This window comes from Cheilinus undulatus, linkage group 17, assembly GCF_018320785.1.
Source record: "Cheilinus undulatus linkage group 17, ASM1832078v1, whole genome shotgun sequence".
Taxonomy (NCBI): Eukaryota; Metazoa; Chordata; class Actinopteri; order Labriformes; family Labridae; genus Cheilinus; species Cheilinus undulatus.
The window spans coordinates 28,602,273-28,620,917 of record NC_054881.1 but is presented as its reverse complement, the minus strand read 5'-3'; the positions used below and the strand labels follow the sequence as shown (position 1 = coordinate 28,620,917).

General features: G+C 36.7%; 1 protein-coding gene across 3 annotated transcripts in view; it reads right to left on the bottom strand.

The window, feature by feature from the left end:
* The window catches only part of cntfr (ciliary neurotrophic factor receptor), a 324,273-nt gene that overhangs the window by 120,233 nt on the left and 185,395 nt on the right, over positions 1 to 18,645 (bottom strand). For all 3 annotated transcript variants that reach the window (XM_041810169.1, XM_041810168.1, XM_041810167.1), the window contains one exon: positions 9,066 to 9,299. In XM_041810169.1, the coding sequence (XP_041666103.1) occupies positions 9,066 to 9,299 (234 nt within the window). The remainder of the gene's footprint in view (positions 1 to 9,065; positions 9,300 to 18,645) is intronic.

Sequence of the window (18,645 nt, the reverse complement as noted above, 5' to 3'; positions counted from 1 at the left end):
TATCAGAAGACTAGATGTGATGCCCCAGCTGCTCAGTTCAACTGCTAAAGTTTGCTCCAAGAGGCTTTAATGCCACTGAAAACAACACCCTTGCCTCATGTTTTTGACATGAACTGTGGGCACTTCCCAGAATGCTTGAGGTTGTCCATGTTTCAACTCTAGTCTTGTCACACCAGAGTCACACAGACACTAAAAGCTGAGCCTTGAGGGGTAGATATGTTAACTTTAATTGTGTTCTCAAGAGAAAGTGAGCAAATATGTCTAACTTTCTTCCTCAAACTTTCCTTTTTTAGTTTCAGTTGCTATATCTTATTCAGTGCTTACGGTCAGCACATGAGAACAGTTGTATGGTAACTTAATGTGCATTGCAAATGAATCCTATGACTATCTGCTTTATGTTCTATCCTCTCTGGCTGCATCAAGGCTTCCATGCTTGGAATCATTTTAGTTTTAGATCCATCATAACTGCAAACTCATGTTTGTTTCTGTATTTTAGTAATGTTTTTGTATTTTTCTAGAAAAGGAAGTACAGCAGCTATTTTACCTTTTTCTCATCACCTCTTGCACAATTTCATTTTTTAGCTAAAACCTCACAAAGATTCTGAATCCTGCTTTTGATCTACACTGTATCCTGTGTTAGGCTTCTGTTGCTTAAAATAAGCTCCTCTGTCTTTAGCTGTGCTTTATCTAACTTAAGACTCCCTCAACTTCAACTTCTTCCCAGGGAGACTTTAAGTACACCTAGCCAACCTGATCTGCAGGCACATTATTAACTTCAGCTTCATACAGTTTTCCACTTGCAGTTTATCTTCTCGTGTTACCTTTCTGTAGCTGAAGTCTGATAAGCTTGTTTTGAAATGTTATGTCATAAATCAGATTAAGAAAGTATATGCTGTTGCAGCATGGCATTTATCCAGTAAAGAAGAAAACTTTGACTTCCTGAGTAAATGATCTTGGTATTTTTAAATATTTAAGCAGTCACTGACACATATAGCAAAAATTCATCGATTCTTTAATTGTGTAAATATATAACTATACTGTAGACGAAGATTACAGCCACACAATATATACTAACCTACATCAGAGCAGGCACACATGAATATAAATATTTCAGTGGAAGCTAATATACACTAAACTACAGAGAGGAAGATGGGGAGGAGAAAGAAGTGGGTAATATGGGATGGTCCAGGGGGCAGAATAAGAGGATTAGAGCAAGAGAAAGGGGGGAATTTAGGGAACGGGCCAGAATATTAAGATGTGAGAAGAAAAGAAGTGAAAGCAGCCAGGGGAAAAATATGATACATGATTGAGAGTAATGGTTTGACAGGCTAGTGGTGAGATACAATGAAAAATTATGTAAAAAGGAAACTAGACTAATCTTGGCTGAGCTTCAAAGCCACTTGAATTGTACCCTGGATCCCTGTTATTGTTCCATGAGTACATGTTTTAGCTCAGATTTGCTTCTTGCTGCTTAACATCTTGTTCACAGCAAATGGGTTATCCAACCCGATAGATAATATTATGTTTACAAAATATTTAAATTTAGAAAAAAAAATATGTGTCTTCGCATGCTTACAATCTTCAGAGGCCTGTACTTTAAAGCAAGTTAAACATACCTCAACTTTTCATCTGTTTTATAACCAAATCAAATAACGATAAAATGGCTTGTTTTCTCATGTTCATTTTATTCTTTTCTGAAATGGAATTAGAAAAAAACATGCATTTGTTTTTTTTTGTTTTTTTTTTTTTATATTTATGTTGGGATCAAAGAAGGGAATATGAAAAAATGGCCATGAACAGTTAATTGGATTTACTTATTCATTTGTGTTCAGAAAAGCATCCCTAGAATCACGTGCCCATCACTGAGGAGCTAAGCTTACTGTAATGATATATGGCACAAAGCAACACAATAGAAGCAGAAAATAGAAATGGATTCCGTACACTCACTGAGTCAGTGGCACCCAAACTCAAGTCTTGATTGGCTGGTACCTATGTGACATCTAGCCAATCAGATTTAGGTGAACACAGGAATTTGGTGAGACTTTGGAGGTGGAAAATTAAGCCAGAGTGGAAGACACACCTTGCAGTGGAGCCAAAGTGGCACATTTTTGATTAATTAATTGTATTGATTATCAGTAAAATGCAGTGTCTGTATGGTAATTGGCCAAATGCCAAATATTGGCGTCAATAATCAGCCAGCAGATAATTGGTTGACCCGCTACTTTAGAATGGGATGAGTGGGAAAGTAATTGCATGTGCCTCTTCTTCTTTTCCTCTTACAGTCGGGCCACAAACTTTTACATTGAAGAAATCAGACTGGCCAGTGAGCAGGTGTTTCATGCAGACTGATCTCTTCATCATAACATAACCAGCTCCAGAGCCAGTCAGGTGTTCAGCATAAGTAACTCTGGTGACTTTCCCTTGTAAAAAGGCAACAACCTTTGTAGTAATACCCAATGTTAATCCAGAAGTTATCTCACAAACTTAAAATCAGGACAGGCCCCAGCTCACTCATGAGACCAAACATAAGCAGAGGGCAAAACAAAAAGATCATTTTTTCCTTTCAAATAGCTCCATTTGACTTTGTGAACCAGGCCCATTTTAGCATTTGTTATGGTTGCCTGCTACTTTAAAGTGATTGGAGTTATTGTTTTAATGCATAAAGAGCAAAAATGGAGATACAGAGCAGAACAAAAGAGGAGTAATGTTTCTGGCAGGAAAATGAAGAGAAAAAAGATAAATACTGTGACAAAGATTCTAAGGATGTCTGTGCAGATGTTACAAACCCAAAGAAATAGAAACAGTAAATCAAAATGGAAGTCTGCCTGTATAATCAGATCTTGCATATTGTTTACTATCACAAGCTGTTGGAGAATGCAAAACTGCAGTGTATTGATGCTCATATTGCAGGTAGCTTTCAAGTCTTCCAGACACTACAGGTTTTGCTTCAGTATTTCTTGCAGGGAAGTCATGGTTTCCATTCAACCATAAGAGATGAGCTACAGCATAATCTGTGGATTATGCGGTGGAAGGTCTCTAGAACTTGCTGAAGGACGCTTGCACTTTCAAAAACCCTTATAGTCATTAATTTTAGATATTTTTGTGGGAGAGAAAAAACTAACTTCAATACAACCATAATTTTCCACTAAAACATTCCTACCTTTCTGAAAAGAGTAAGGGTCAATACTAATGCATAATGCTTTAAAAAATAGTCACACACACACACACGCATATATAACCTGCTTGCATCATTCCATCCTGTAGGTCTCACCTTTCAAACAAACATTTGCTTTTTCTACTTTAATTTCATTGTGTGTGACAAACTGTTGAATCAAACTCTGAGGATGTGTAAATTGTCAGTAAAGGCATTTCCTCTTTATTATGACTGACCAAGTACTGGGACAGGCAAGGAGGGTAATTAAAATGGAAGCTGAGTAGTTCTAGCTCTGGCCTTACATGTAAGGGCAAATTCTTCCCAGTTTAAACAGGAGGCCCCAGAGGAGATGGAGCTCTACGTATTCTCCATCCTCCACAGTGATCTGTCTGCAAGGAGACAAGACAATTCCATTACCCAGCAATGTAGCACATGTCCCCTGAGTGCTAATATGTGTGTGGGGGCTACATACAAAAACTAGCTGCCTAGGGAAAGGAAATAGATACCAATTGCTGTTTTTTGTGTGTTTTTGTGTGGGTGTGTGTATGAGTGTGTGTCTGTGTGGAAATAAGTTGCCTGAGGCTAAGAGATGTGCATCAATCTAACAAGAGAACTCACTCCTCCTTCAACTCATCCTCAGTGAGGCTCAAGGCAAGTGTGTGTGTATGTGTGTGTTCATAGTCTTTGATGGGCTACAATTGGGGATAAACATTTGTTTTAACTAGTTGAGTAGGAATAGATTATCTTAATGTGAACTTAATGTGTTCCAAAATGTAATTTGACTAAAATGATATCACTGGGTTAAAATATGGGTTCTCAAAACAAGTGAATACACATACAACTTGAATGTGAGCCTTTATATTTATATCTTTGATTGGCTATCTAATAGGAAACAAGAGCAAATACACTGATTCAAAACCTTGTTTTGGTGCAAATAAAACACAGCATGGATGTTGCCTCAGAGCAGTCCTACGCAATTGTAGATCAAGACTTCTGATATCATTTGTATAGGCTACTTGTGACATAGAAAATGCTACACTACAACAGAAACAACATAACAGCATTGCTCTTCCCTGCAAGCGGCTCAGACAGGATCTGTTCATAAGTATAATACAATGCCCAACCTAGACTTCCCTTTCTCTACATATTTTATAAATACTTCAGTAAGCAGACACTACTCTTGCTCACACTAAATGTTTTATTATAGATATTTATATATTCTTGTTACAAGAAGAGAGTTGGCTGTCAAGAGTTCTCTGATGGTTCAACAAATGATCAAAAATTCTTGGTAAAAAAAAAAGAAAAGAAAAAAGGCTGAGTTACTGGCTAATTGTCTAGGAGAGATAAATGACAGAGCTTTGATATAAATGGCCACATGTTTGAAGAGCCTATTCCTGGCCATCAGATTCCATCATGATATTAAAACTTATTTTCTATTTCATATCAGGAAGTGATCACTTCTGTTTGACAGAATCATGCCTAGTCCAATTTAAAAAGAAAGGAAAAAGAGAAGAGTTTAGAGGCATATGGTACTCTTTTTGTTAATTTGGGGTTTACGACTATTAATCCTCTCAATTAAAGAAATACATCCATTATTCACTGCTTATTCAAATTCTTTAAGCCCTCACTAATACTGCCAATCATTTATGACTGTTTAATTAAAAAGCATAAACTAACATTTATGTCCCAACTCAAGTGACTAACTTGTGAAGGTACTGTACGTGTCCTGGAGGCTAGGTCACTGGGGCAACTGCCTGCATATTTAAGACAGTAAGGTTTCTGCTGTGCTAGCTTGTAAGGTGGACAACAGGATGGGTCAAGAACATCATCTATAATGCTATAAATTGCTTAGCTGACAGCCACTGAAGACTGAAACAGACAAAAGAAGGGCAGTGATAATTACATGATGTGATGGCTTAAAAATATAAGCCTTATTTCACTAAAGAACATTAATATGTTTCCCCTTTCTTTTCTGATCTATCAATTTCTATATCCCTCAAAATGATGTATTTCTTATGATTAAATTAGAGGATGATATTTATCTTTTTGGTCGTAGAGTGTTTTATTATGTGCATGTGAAAATGTTCCTGCCATGCAGGATTTATTGACACTTTAAAACCCAGAGCAAGACCTTAAGGCTTCAATCCACATGTACATACATTCAAAAATTCAAAATGAATTATAATTTTCATAGTTTTTACTTCATTGTTAATGTTAATGTTTAGGGATGCATATAATTAGTAATAAAGTTTTTTTCACACTGAATGTTTTTACTATTATTATTATTATTGATTATTATTATCAATTATTATTATTATTATTATTATTATAAGTAGTAGTAGCAGTATTGAGACACAGAAAGTAGAGGAAAACTATGGCATAAAGGCACTAAACTTTTCCTTGAAATTACAGCCCACCCAAACAAATAAATACAACTGTGCTCACAAAAATTCAAAAATAAAATCAAACAGATTTTGAAAATAGCTAATTAAAATTGGTGTGAAGGTGGCACACACAGGCAGCTTTTGGGTCATAGCTTGTGTTCAGACTGTAATGAGAACCCATGTAAACACACAGGTAAAAAATGTTGCCACTAAAATACCAGCCATGACAAATGAACAAAGAGAGAGCTAGGGGTGAGGTTGGGATGGGGAGGTTTAGACAGCAGAATACAGAGAGAAAGACAAAATGATGACAAAGACAGAAAGACAGTGGATTGGATGAAGAAAATTAAAATAAAAACAAAATATAAAAAGACGGGATAATAAAGATAGAAGGAAGAAAGACAAAGAATGACAGAGATTTTTTATTAAGGCATAGGCAGATGGCTCTGGGCTGTTCTCTTGATAACACTTCTCTCCGTGTAAAACATAACAAGCCCCTGGTGTAAGTAATAAACACTACATAAAATCAAACTATTATCGTGATGCTAATCAGAACTGCTGTCTTGTTATTGTATTATAAAAATGTTCTCAATGAAAATGCAGAGAAAAAAGAAATGAGGAGAAATAAGAGGTTACAGCTGAATAGTGATGACCGATACTTACCAAAACTTAGAAAAAGAGAAAAGAGACACACAGATCCACAGTATGAGTAGTTCTATAGAGAAGTCAAGTTGTGTAACACTTTAATTTAATCAACACAGACAATTTAAAGTGGCACATTGTACAGTGGAGACAAATAAATGTGTTTTTATTATATCGTACCGTATTGTATCGCACAGAATTGCACTGCATCACCTGAAACACATGTAATATGTCAAACAGACAAACAAGGCTATGGCAATGCTTTCTACAAATAGTAGTATTAAAATAATTTTTGCTTACTGAACAAATTCTGTAGCTACAAGCTGCTATGCATCATATAGAACCAAATGTAGTTGTTTTTTAAATTGCCAACTGGCTGCAACATCTAACATCAAATTAAATGTGTTCCTTCTTTCTCAGTTTTAAAGTTTTATGCACATTCTCTCAGAAAAATAACAGCATCGTTGCTGCTGGCTCTGTAGAAGCGGCCAGAAAGACAGAGACAGAATATGTTAGTGTTAGTTTCTGCAGGATGAAAGACAGAATTAAAGTTGATGTTTCCCTAGAGTCTTCCTTGTGTCATAAAATCACCAACTGTTATTGAGGTAATTATATTCACAACCAGGCTAAACCACAAAGGTATTGTTCTTGCAAACATGTAATTGACCCCAAAAGAACAGTTATACAATGCAACTCTGTTTCTCTGTGTCTCTCTTTCTCTCTCATACACACACTTGCACTGTTTGAGACCACCAAAGTGTCATTACGATAGAGAAAATAACCATTGGTTAGAAAAAAAGAAACATGCACTAGCTTGCACAGTGATGTGGTCTCTCAGTCTCTTTGTGTCTGTCCCACACATGCACACACAAACTCTCTCTCTTTCTCTCTCTCTCTCGTTCTCTCTTTCCCTCTCTCTCTCCCATGACATAATCTGGGATAACATGGAACTCTGATTAATGGGGTATTATTTCAGCATTGAGTAATCTATCATTGGCAATATGATTAACCTAAGTGTCACCCTCACATACAGTCTCATTCATCAAAAATTTGCATGGAAATGTAACATTTAACATCAACCTGAAATATAGTGTTCATAGGCTCTCTATTGGTTTTGTATTGGGTCTGCTGAACAAGAGTGAAAGGGATGATGCAGGTGTGGCTTACTGCTAAACTGATAGGAATGTCTTGCATTAGTAATGATTACTGATCTTTGCTATGTTTTGTATATTTGAGTCACTAAAATGGGATCATCTACTGAAACTTCATTGTGTGGCAACAGGATATCATATGCCACTTCTCTTTTAAACATTTTTGTCTCTGACCTAAGGTTTATTTTTCCAGGAAAACATAGCTGGAAAAGCTGTTAAATAATTGTATATCAAATCACCTATTGTCATCTTATCACTCCTTGCTCTGTCTTTATGGGCTCTCAAAGACTGATGCCAAAAAGAAATCCAATTTAAACTGCATGACAGTATTTGTTATTTTTTAAATGTCATTCTTTCATTAAGAACCAGCTGGAATGGTTGGTTATTGTTGCTATCAAAGATAGTGTAGGTGGTACAGCTTAAGTTGTGGCCCATGTTGCTAAATGACTTCACATGTTTGTTTGTTTGTTTGTTTTCAAAAATAATCCAGCACTTTGTAAGAACAAGTTTTATTCAGTATAAATAAATCTGAATGATATTATTACTGTCATACTGACTTGAAGTTTCAACAATCATTTATTGATTTGTTAGACCCAAATAAATGAGATTAATTATAAAAGAGAATAACACTTCCTGGGTACTTTTGTTAATTTTGTTAAAGTGTGCAGTTCAAAAACTTAATTCACTAATGAATAACAATGTGCAACACTAGCTTCATGCCAGATTCAACAGAGGTTTTATTATAATTACCCACAGAGGTCCATTTCATTTACAAATCTTATCCTGTCCCAACACCATTAACATTCACAGGCCCATTGCATAAATTCCTCAGCACCAGAATAAAACATCTCAAAGGAGGGCTTTGCCAAACCAAAGACCACAGTGATACGCCATTAAATTTACTCTCAGTTAACTTTCCTATGATTATTAAAATGCAGTGCTTTGGACAACAAGTCATTCTAGCTTCTCAGCTTCACTAATGGTTGCATTTATGATGATTCAAAATATATTTTTGCAATTATTTTTTATACTTTTGTAAAACTTTGAAAATGTTGTGTATTTTGTGAGCTTAAAACGAAGAAGTCTTTCAACTGTTACAGCTTATTTTACATTGCCTGATTGGCAACAGGCAATTGTTTCTCAACATGGGAAAAAAGTAAACAAAATACAATTTATAACAAAAATTGCCATTAACCAAGAACAAACACATAAATTGATTGTTTCATGCAAAATGCATGAGACAATCAGCAGTGACCTAAACCTGCTTTGAAAAGATAGCCATAGTTAAATATGTTTCATGTCTTGCAATTGTGTCTCTCAAAGTTAAAGTAATTGTCCCCTATTTAATCTGAACTAAGTTTGGATTTGACATACAAATAACCTATGCAATTCCATGCAGGACAGCATGACAAAAACCTAAAGTAATTATTAACATCAAATTTACATGATCCTTGCAGAAACCAGGAGTATGCTTCAGGGGAAGTTTTGTGCTTTTGCACATTGTTTTGTCTTCCTTTGTTCACATAGATACAAGCTCAATCCATAAAAAAAACTCATTATTAATACATTGGCTCCATTCCTTTTGGAGATGTAATTGCATTGTGGTCATTTCTATTCTGCTTTTTCCTTTTAGTCTTTACGGCTGTAATGACCCAGTTTCCCCTTTGGGATAATTAAAGATTCATAATGTCTTATTTGAAGTAATATTTGGCGGGCAATTGTCTGGCTACTTACCGCCGATGTGGAGGTAGATGGTGTCACGTCTCTCTCCATGCGGGTTCTGAAAGCAGCTGTAGAGTCCGTTGTGGCTCAGGTCCACATTATTCAGTATCAATCTGGGGCCCTCTAGACGGTGCTGGGCCTTCACATCAGTCCCATTCACCTTCCATGATACAGAGGCATCAGTGTCCAGGGAGCCGCACTGCATGGTGACATCACTGTACATTCGTTCATACTGGTTCCTAGCAACTGAAGACAGACAGAGGAAATTTTTAAGTGCATGAGAAACATTAAAAGCTGATTACAGGTGAGACATCCATGGTTAAATTATTGCCCTTCCTGCATTTGAAATTCTTAGCACCTGGAAACACAATCGAAGTCAAATTGCATTGCTTTGTCACTGATGCACTGTGGTAAAAAAGTGATAAGAGAATTTTTCACAGATAAATAGAAAAGAAAGTGTAATACAGTAAGTTTGACTTAACTTCACACAAAACTAATACGGCACACCCTACAAGGTAATATTTTTATGATGCATGTGCCTTTTTTTGATAAAATTACTATCAAATCCACAACATGGCTTTTGTCAACAAGATTAAAATAGTTGTGGAGGTCATGACCCAGAGGACATAGGGGTGCAAGTGAGTTTAATGCCAGCTTTAGCCAGGGTAAGTACTCTGATCTGTTTGTGAGTCCCAGTTGGCCTGTCATGACCACATGGAGTGAAGACCTCAGATTAACACTTAAACACCGAGGATCAACAGCATAAAAAGAACAATGATAAAATATTGATTTCCATCACAGCTAAGGTCCTTGTCTTGGAAGAAGAGAAAAAAAAAACAGTGCCCCCATTGGCCTGGGATCAAATGCTGTCAAGTTCCTTGTCTTGATCTGATGTCTCCCTCCCTGTCTTTTCTTTAGTCTTTGTACCCTCCCTCCTCTCTGTCTCACTACAAAGCCTCACTTTTCTGAATTTCATTCTAGCTGGCTTCCTTCTTTTGGTCTCCTTAGACATGCTTTTTAATGCAGCTGATACAGATGTCAACCTTGTGTTTCATGTATATTTCATGTCCCATACCAGAGCCATCTATATTAAATAAGACAAGATTCCTCGCCCCATTAACCTGACAGTTTGTTCTCTCTGTCTCCCTCTCTGTCGTTCAGCTGCCTCCAACCTCCCTTGCATTCTTTTTTCTACTCTTTGTCTCAGTCATCTAACTCCCTTTTCTCAGACATGGCTGATTTCCTTCCTTCTGTCCATCCTCGTTATCTCCAAGCCTCTCCTCACATTTTCAGCAAGTCCAAATAATGTTGTGCATATGCATGTTGGTGGCAAGAAATGCCAATTTCCTTTGATCTCCTTCTCTGTCAAGTCTCTTTGAATGGATGTGACTTTATTTACATAAAAGAGTTATTTCAATCTTAGCAAAAAAACGTGCAGTTTGACTTTGATGTTGGCTTTGATGATGATACTGGCACCCTTGTGCTTTATGTGACAAATCAGTGTAAAAAAGAGGAGCGAAGACATGAGAAACTTTATTCAGCATGCTTGCAACTATAAGTCAGTTAATAAAAAAATAAATTAAAAAATGAATAAAATGAAAATAAAAGACATGCAGTTTTTTTTCTAAAAGAATCATGATATACACCACTTTGACAGGGAAAACAAATATATTGTTCAAAATCTTTATAGCTTAGAAATCTATCTGCCTTAAATTTGTTAATTAACTTTTAAAAGAAGCAAACTGGGTGAGTGAAATCATAATGCAGAGAAAAATCTTGGACAGGAACATGCTCCCTAGAATTTTTAATTTTTAATTTTCTGTGAATGACCTTGGAGGTCGGAACATAGCACTTATTCATTGACTTTCTCTCCCGCCCCTGCCGTCTTCAACATCCCATCCTTCTTATCATCTCAAGTTACACTCTTTCTTCTTTCTCTTTATATTTGTCCTTTCCTATTGCAATTCATCTCTACATTCATACTCTAGCATTTGCCTGTCCTTGGCTCTTTCTCTGAATTTCATTTTTATCTACTACCTTTGAGTTTTTCTTAACTAAGTCAAATAGTACCAAATGATCCTACACTTCAGCATTCTTTTAAGCAGTTCTTAAAACCTTAAAATAAGTTTGAATGTACAATTTTAAAAAATGAATTTAGACACAATATTTTTTTATCAACTATTCAAACATCAGCCTGAACTTCATACACCATTCATTATGACATTTGAGTTAAAGCCAAGTCTTTTTAATTCATATATAAGTTTGAATTTCTTCATCAAGCATGTCAAGTAGGTAAAGAGCTGGCAATGTAGTGACTTATGAGACTCTGCTGTTTGTGTCATGACCAAAGAAAATACAGCTTTCATTTTCTTTTCAACCATCAGGGGCTAATTCAACAGAATTTAAGGTAGTAATCTGATTGTAATAAAACATCAATAAATAAATACATAATAAATAAATAAATTAACAAGCAAACAGAATTGCTTCCTGATGATGCTTATCATATGCTATAACTTTCTTGATGGGGTTGAACTCATAAGCCATAGTTGTCATGGTGAAAGACTTTACCTCATCTATATTTTTCATGTATCATATGTTCAAACAGTACACCCACTTGTTTTAATGGTAGACAACTTCTATGGCAAGTCTGAAGGAGAGGTTGCATTGACCGAAAATTCTTTGTCACTGACAGATTTTTTTTTTAAAGGATGACAGAAAATTTTGAAGGCTGTCCGACTGAGGATGACCCTGCATGCCAGACACAATTATCATTATTATTATTATTATTATTATAGATTATATTATTATTAGGCTGTCAGCTGACACACGTCTGCAGTCAGAGCTGTTGTGCGTATCTTCCTTGATAGCATAGTTATAGTTTCAATAAACTGATCGCAGTTGTGACAGTCTAAACGTTAGACTAAAGTTGAGCTGATGGGGATGTTAGACCGATATTGCTGAAGCCCATTATGGTGATGACCACTAATCCTGCATGAGGAGCAGGTAAAAACACGCAGGGCTCAAAAGTGCAAACTTTTCACAACTTGAGAATCGGCTATAAGTTTCAAACTACTACATCTTGATATTAAAAATATTTCTAAACCATTAAATTCAATCTTAAAATGGCACAGTTCATTTTTTCTTGCTTGAAGACGAGGGTTGTGCTTTGCTGTGTGAAAAAAAAAAAAAAAAAAAAAAAAACATGAGACATGAACACTGTGCTCTTAATCTTTTCTCTCCATGCCATGGAAAATATTAATACTCGAAGTTTGTTCTTTGTGTAGTTTGTTAGTTCGGAAATGGGTGCTTATGAATTGAACACTACTAATAAAGACATTTTTCATTACGTGATATTAACCCTTAGAGGTCCACGGGCTATTTTGCCATTATGTTCATTTTCTTTTGACAAAATAAACCACTCAGCAAATTTATACCATGCTCATGTTTGTTCTAATCTTTTTTGGCACTACCTCAACTTTATAAAATAAAAAGCATAAATACATAAATAAATAAATATATATATATATTAGTTTAATTTACTGCATTAGATATAGAGCCTCCAAAAAACAAAATATCCCTAAAAAATTGATTTTTAAATATTGTTAGTTAAAACTGTTTATTCATTTTTGAAAAGAAATGACAATATGCTGAAATTATGAAAAAATACCAGTGACAGTCCTGTTCAGTGAAGTCCACTGTCTCCTATGTGTAACATTAATTTTTATATCAAATCATAATGATCATATTTCCTCTCTTACTCGGCCTATTGACATCCAAAGTTTAAAGATCCTGCTTTCTACACAAAGTGATTGCAAAGCAAAATGTGGCTTTGTTTTTAATGCTGTTATGTGACAAAAGTAGCGCATGATGAAGCAGGCGTCATTGTGGACCCCTAAGAGTTAAATATATTACAGAGAGAAATTTAAATGACAGATTGTAAAATGGTATGACACAATTTTGATGACCCTGTCCTTCAAAATGGCGGGCAACAAAAAAAGTCTAGCGTAACCTCTAATCTGAAGATGAGTTGTTGCTAAAACACTTTTGTTTCACAGACGGAGAAGCTAATCCTCATTAGCTAATTCTTAAGAAGTGACTCCAACAATCTTACTTTTCCAGTGGAGCCACTTTTGGACACAATGTGAAATTTACTTTCAAAATTTTAAACAAACATTCTTTCACTAACACTGTCCTTGGCACTGAGACAAATTCATTTACTTCAAGGAAAAGCCTAAAAAAACAGTCATAAAAATACTCTACCATTCTGTGAAAAATAAAAAAGTTCTCTTAAACCAGCTGGTTTCTTAACTACGCAGCTCAAAAACCTGAGCGCTTTCACTGGGATGCAGCTCAGCTTTGCATGATGTGAAGTGTTTCAACAAGAATACCTTTAACGTGTTTGTAAGTGTTCATTCTCTGTTAGTTCTGGTCTAACCAGATTTGTTGATAAACACTGAATACTCAATAACTCTGGTTTTAACATAGTTTATTTAGGTTTAGAGAATCTTAACAAACCCAAACAGCCTTATTTTCAAGTCCATTAAGTTTCCACTACACATACAGCTAGCCCTGTGTCTGCTGCAGTAATCATTTGCTGTTGCCTTTGTGCATTCTCCTGTCATTCTCAGTGTCTGTGTTTTCCTTATCTCATTCACTCTGTATATCTCTGTGCTCACCTTTACCACCACCCTCTCCATCAATTTCTTCCCCTCTCACCTTAAAAGTACTCACTCCTACACTCTCTGAATTCAAACTGAAGATACAAGCATTCATCACCGTATATACCTGATCATAAGAATTCTGCACACATGACACACATGTATAATACAGCTGACAGCATCAGTGGAAACCAAATCAGATGCTCTTATGAGTGCACTCATGTACTCACTTACACATGCTCCCACGCCCCTCTGCATAATGTCCTCATGCCTCATCACCATACAGACAAGCAGGTCTAATAACTATAATGACATTCAGCTCAAGTGCCATTGATCTCTTGGTAATACACAGTGTTCTAACACTTCTTACAAAGCCCTTTTTTTCCCAGCAAACCAAGACTGAAAATCACCAACATCCTTCATGAAGCATTCTTTTTACTGATTTAGCTTAAAATTCTTTGTCTGTGTGTGTGTGTTTGTGGTGGCAGTGGTGGGGGGTAGGCTTTGAGAGGAAATCAGATAACAAAACTTATTAGGTTACTATTGTGTGCATTAAGATGAAGAAGAGGTCTAGCAAGCTTCCTTAAACAGCTTTGCTCTTCAGAGTCTTTTGGAATAGCTTAACTGTGTTATTTTATACTTTTTGTGTCAGAGTGCATTCACACCTGAAACATTATGGGAATTTGTCATGCAAATCCCCCACATGTGAACACAGCAGTTATGTTAAAAATATCATTCTCTGTCCTGTAGTTTCATCAAATACAAACACAGATATGGATATTATTAATGCACAACTATTTCCACTTGTAAAGCAAGCTAACAAGCTGTGAGCGAGAGAAAGAAATTCCCCCTTTCCAACACTCCTGATTCCTTGTCATCTACCCCTTTCCTTGTTGTCTGCCCATTCAAGTATGAGTGACTGAGAGGAAAATAGGGGAATGATGCTGCAATGCATGACTGCCAGTCTTCAGTCTTCAGTCTGTGTCTGTGATTCTCGCAGAAACAACAGATGTTGAAAAAAACAACAAATGCCTCTTTATTCAGGCTACTTTTCTTGCTGATATCAAAATTAACAAAGCAGATGTGTCTCTAATGAAAACTAAAAACATTTTAGTTTCAACAGCTGTTGACAACAACCTTAGAAAAATTTTTGTTCAAAGTCACTGGTTAACAGGGTTATAAGTGAAGCCACGACACCAGCAGAGAGTTGAAAGCCCCTCTCTTTAGTGCACTGATTCACAACATTGGTAACTTCAGTGTTTTGGTAACTGTAGTCAAACACTGGACAGTATGTTCACCTGATCACATGTCAATGAGACATGATAACCCATGGCTCCTTTTGATGGGGAAACTAATAAGTATCCTGGAGTGATCCCACTATGAAAAGTGTAGCTATATGTATAGAAGTGGCTTACAGTGGGAAAAGGTGGATGTGATGTAATCGCACAAGGACAGCCCTCTGCTGGTGTGTGCTTTGGCCCGCTTAAAATTTCACATTGTGAAACAAACAATACAAGGGAACACTGAAACTTGTTATAATCTAAATTTGGACAACACAAACAACCTAAAGGAGTGAAAACACTCTATAGTTTACTATCATGTCAAGAAAATTCTTCATAGTTTCCCTTTAAAGTAGCATGTTTTTATGCAGCACTGTGGTGTTTTCCCACAGCAAAACCATTAAGAAAAAAAAAACAGTGTCACACTGTGAGGTCAATGGGGATAGGACTGGGGACATAACAAGCATACATCTTTGTCCAGAAGCTATTTAAAGAATAATGCACATGCAAACATCTGTAGAGCCCCATGGGCCCCATGAACTGCATATATGGTTCCCTGGGTTGTTTACTGAACTGACAGAAGTAATGAGCCACAAACTCCCAGCACATCACACAAGCTTGTGCACAAAAATGCAGAAGTCAAACATTACAACTTAGCTGACATTCAAATAAACTTAAATGATTATGTGATTCACAACCACATAATCCAAGCAATGACACAAACAATTCTGATTTCGGATTTCTTCAGTAGTGTTGTTTTGACGTATACACCAGTGACTTCTTTTGCCTCTGCATGTACAGATATGTTTTTCAGTTGTCTTTTGTCATTAACCTATTCCAAGATATGCTCTTAACCTCAGTGTGGAATTAACTTGTTCAGCCCTGGTATTCTGCATGCATGTGTGTACATTTGTCTGTGACAATGCACAGTGTCCTGTGTGTGTTGGAGCTCTTCCTCTGGATTCATTGGCTTGTATGTGTCAGAGTGTGTCACCTTCCAGCTGGGATATAACTCAGTAGCACATTTATCAGTGAATCTCATTTGTATGCCAGAGGGGAGCAGTGCCTTTTGAAAGTCCAACAGTAAAATATCAGATTTGCTGACACAGAAAGGAAGAGCCTAAAAGCATTATCAGTTTGGGTTTAGAAGATCAAATTTTTCTTCTTTTTCTATTTTCTTCCAGATGTTGCTTGAGCGACATATATTAACAAACCTCAAATGCACACAGCTACATGGACATGGCAGTGCATTGGTTGTCATTTTTGTTAAATATATGCCTTTGTTCAAACATTTATTCATTGGCACTATAGCCACTTCTTCTTTATAGCACTGCCCAGAAAAAAAGTCATTCATATTTATTATTGCTGTGCAAATAAAGTTCAGTCGCTCATAAGATCAAATGTTGCTTTTTTCAATTTGAATACTGAATATTGAATATTGGAAAAGGCAGAAGGCCAAGTTTTAATGATGTAGTTAAACATGCTGACCAGAGCGAAGCAAAAGAGAATGAAAATTCTTAATATGTGCTGCTGTCTTACATTTTTACTTCTGTTGTGGAATGGTCAGCTCTGTGAAACTATGATGGGATTTTTCTTTGTTTCCTGACATTTTAGCCACAAGTTGATTTATCAGTTCAATAAAAAAATTATTGAGACAAATTAAATAACCATGTCTTGCAGCCTTGCTACTTCTCTGCAGGCTTAAATTAGTTTCTTAGATTTTTATGCAGTCAACGGAAATGCGTGCATTTATTCAGGTTGGTGGATGATAATTCAAGCAGGTACAGTGCTTCTATTCCCCTGGTTTTATAATATATATTTATTTTAACAGCCAGATAGATTTTCTTGCTTCAGTCAGCATTTAGCAGAGCTGGTTAGGCAGGTTCCTCAGATGTTTCTGTGAGGTACGACACAGTAAAATGCTAAATCCCCCCAGTGATTTATAAGACAGAGATCCGATTAACTGCAGTATGACATAATAAGCGAAGCAATAAACTGCTGCTGGCGTTTACACGGTTGTGCACACATTAATACACTGATACAGTGTCTCTGTAGATCTGGGACCACATGAAGTATATGCTCTCAGGCACACTCATAGAGGCCACACAGGCACCAAAAAAACAAACTTGGATAGAAGTATGCATGAACATACACACTTCTGCACCCACCCACACATGCTCTCACACATACACTTCCTCTGCAAACATCTTGGAATTAAGTTATCACTTTATCCACTCCTGTCTCTCTTTCCCACAGAGAGATTAAAATTCACTCTCTCTCTCTCTCTCTGCATTTGCCTCTCCTTTCATGTGAGCACTGAGGCAGCTGCAGCTGTGTAAGTGTTTTTATGTGTGCCTATGTGTGTGCGCGTGCGCATGTGTACGTGTTTTTCTGTGCATGTTTGTGCATAAGTCAGGGCACCATTGCTCAAATAAATCAACTTCCTGGTTCCTGCCATCTTATCTCAGCCCCACGGCACATGTAGATGTGCGTGTGTGTCTGATCATTTTGCTCATCATCTGGCTTGCGGAAGCCACCAGAGAACGCTGAAAGACTTTCGGGGAATGGGGTTAATTGATACTTCACATTTTAGATTTCTATGTTCCTGGAGGATCATGGAAGCAAGAATGATAAGAGTGAGTATAAAAGGAGAGGAAGGGGTGAAGAAACAGAGATGGAGTGGAAAGTTGAAGGGGAGGGAGCAGTTAGAGGAAAGGGGGACAGCACGGGAGGGAGGAAGAATTGTTGAGAGAGAGTAGGGCAGTTAATATTTTACAAGCCTGGATTAGAGAGGTCATGAAATGAGAAATGGAAGAAGGATTCCTGAGAGTCAGCTTCAGGGAGAAGGAGCAAAAAGGAATGGGACAGCTGGATAACACTGCTTTGATCAGAAACATCTGTAGGTTAGATTTCACTGCAGAGAGAAAAAAACAGCAAGTGGTGTGTGAAATGAATGCATCCTGCTTTATCTGTTTGTCTCAGCAGGTCTCAGCCTGACTTCTTATCTGAACCTGATTCCTTTGTTGACTCTTGAAATGAATCTTCAAGGAGCATTGTTATACTCTTTTATGTGTTATTTAACTAATCAGGGTTAATTTAGCTTTTTTCTTAAATGAAATAAGTTTGAAAGTCTTTTTAAAAACAATACCTGACCAGTGGATTATAATGTTTTTCTGTTCTAAGGGAACAAAAATGGTAAACAAAGAAACACCCTTGTTTTTGCTTTGCAGGATAATAATTCATACTAGGGCTAGACTATATATTATTTTACAACAGAAGTGGTGGGGTGAGCATGCACAATAATCACATCACAGGGCATGTGATGTTAGTCATAAAAACATGTCATGCTGCCCTTCTGTGGAGTTTGATGGAAACCAATACAGTGAGTTTTCTCCTTTTTATGAAAAATCTATTTTCAAAGTCCATGATATCACCATCAGCAGTTTCAGAACTGAACACATGCAGAGGCTGTCTCCTGCCTGTAAAGTTGACTGCTGCCATCACACATGCATTGTGCAGGCAGATGGTCAATGAAGTGAAACGGATCCTAAGCACGTTTTTTCTCACTATCTGCAGCACCTTGTTCTGATTCTCATTTTTCCATGGTCTGTCAATGGCGTAGATGTGCCGATCAACTTTAAAGCTTCAGGAGTG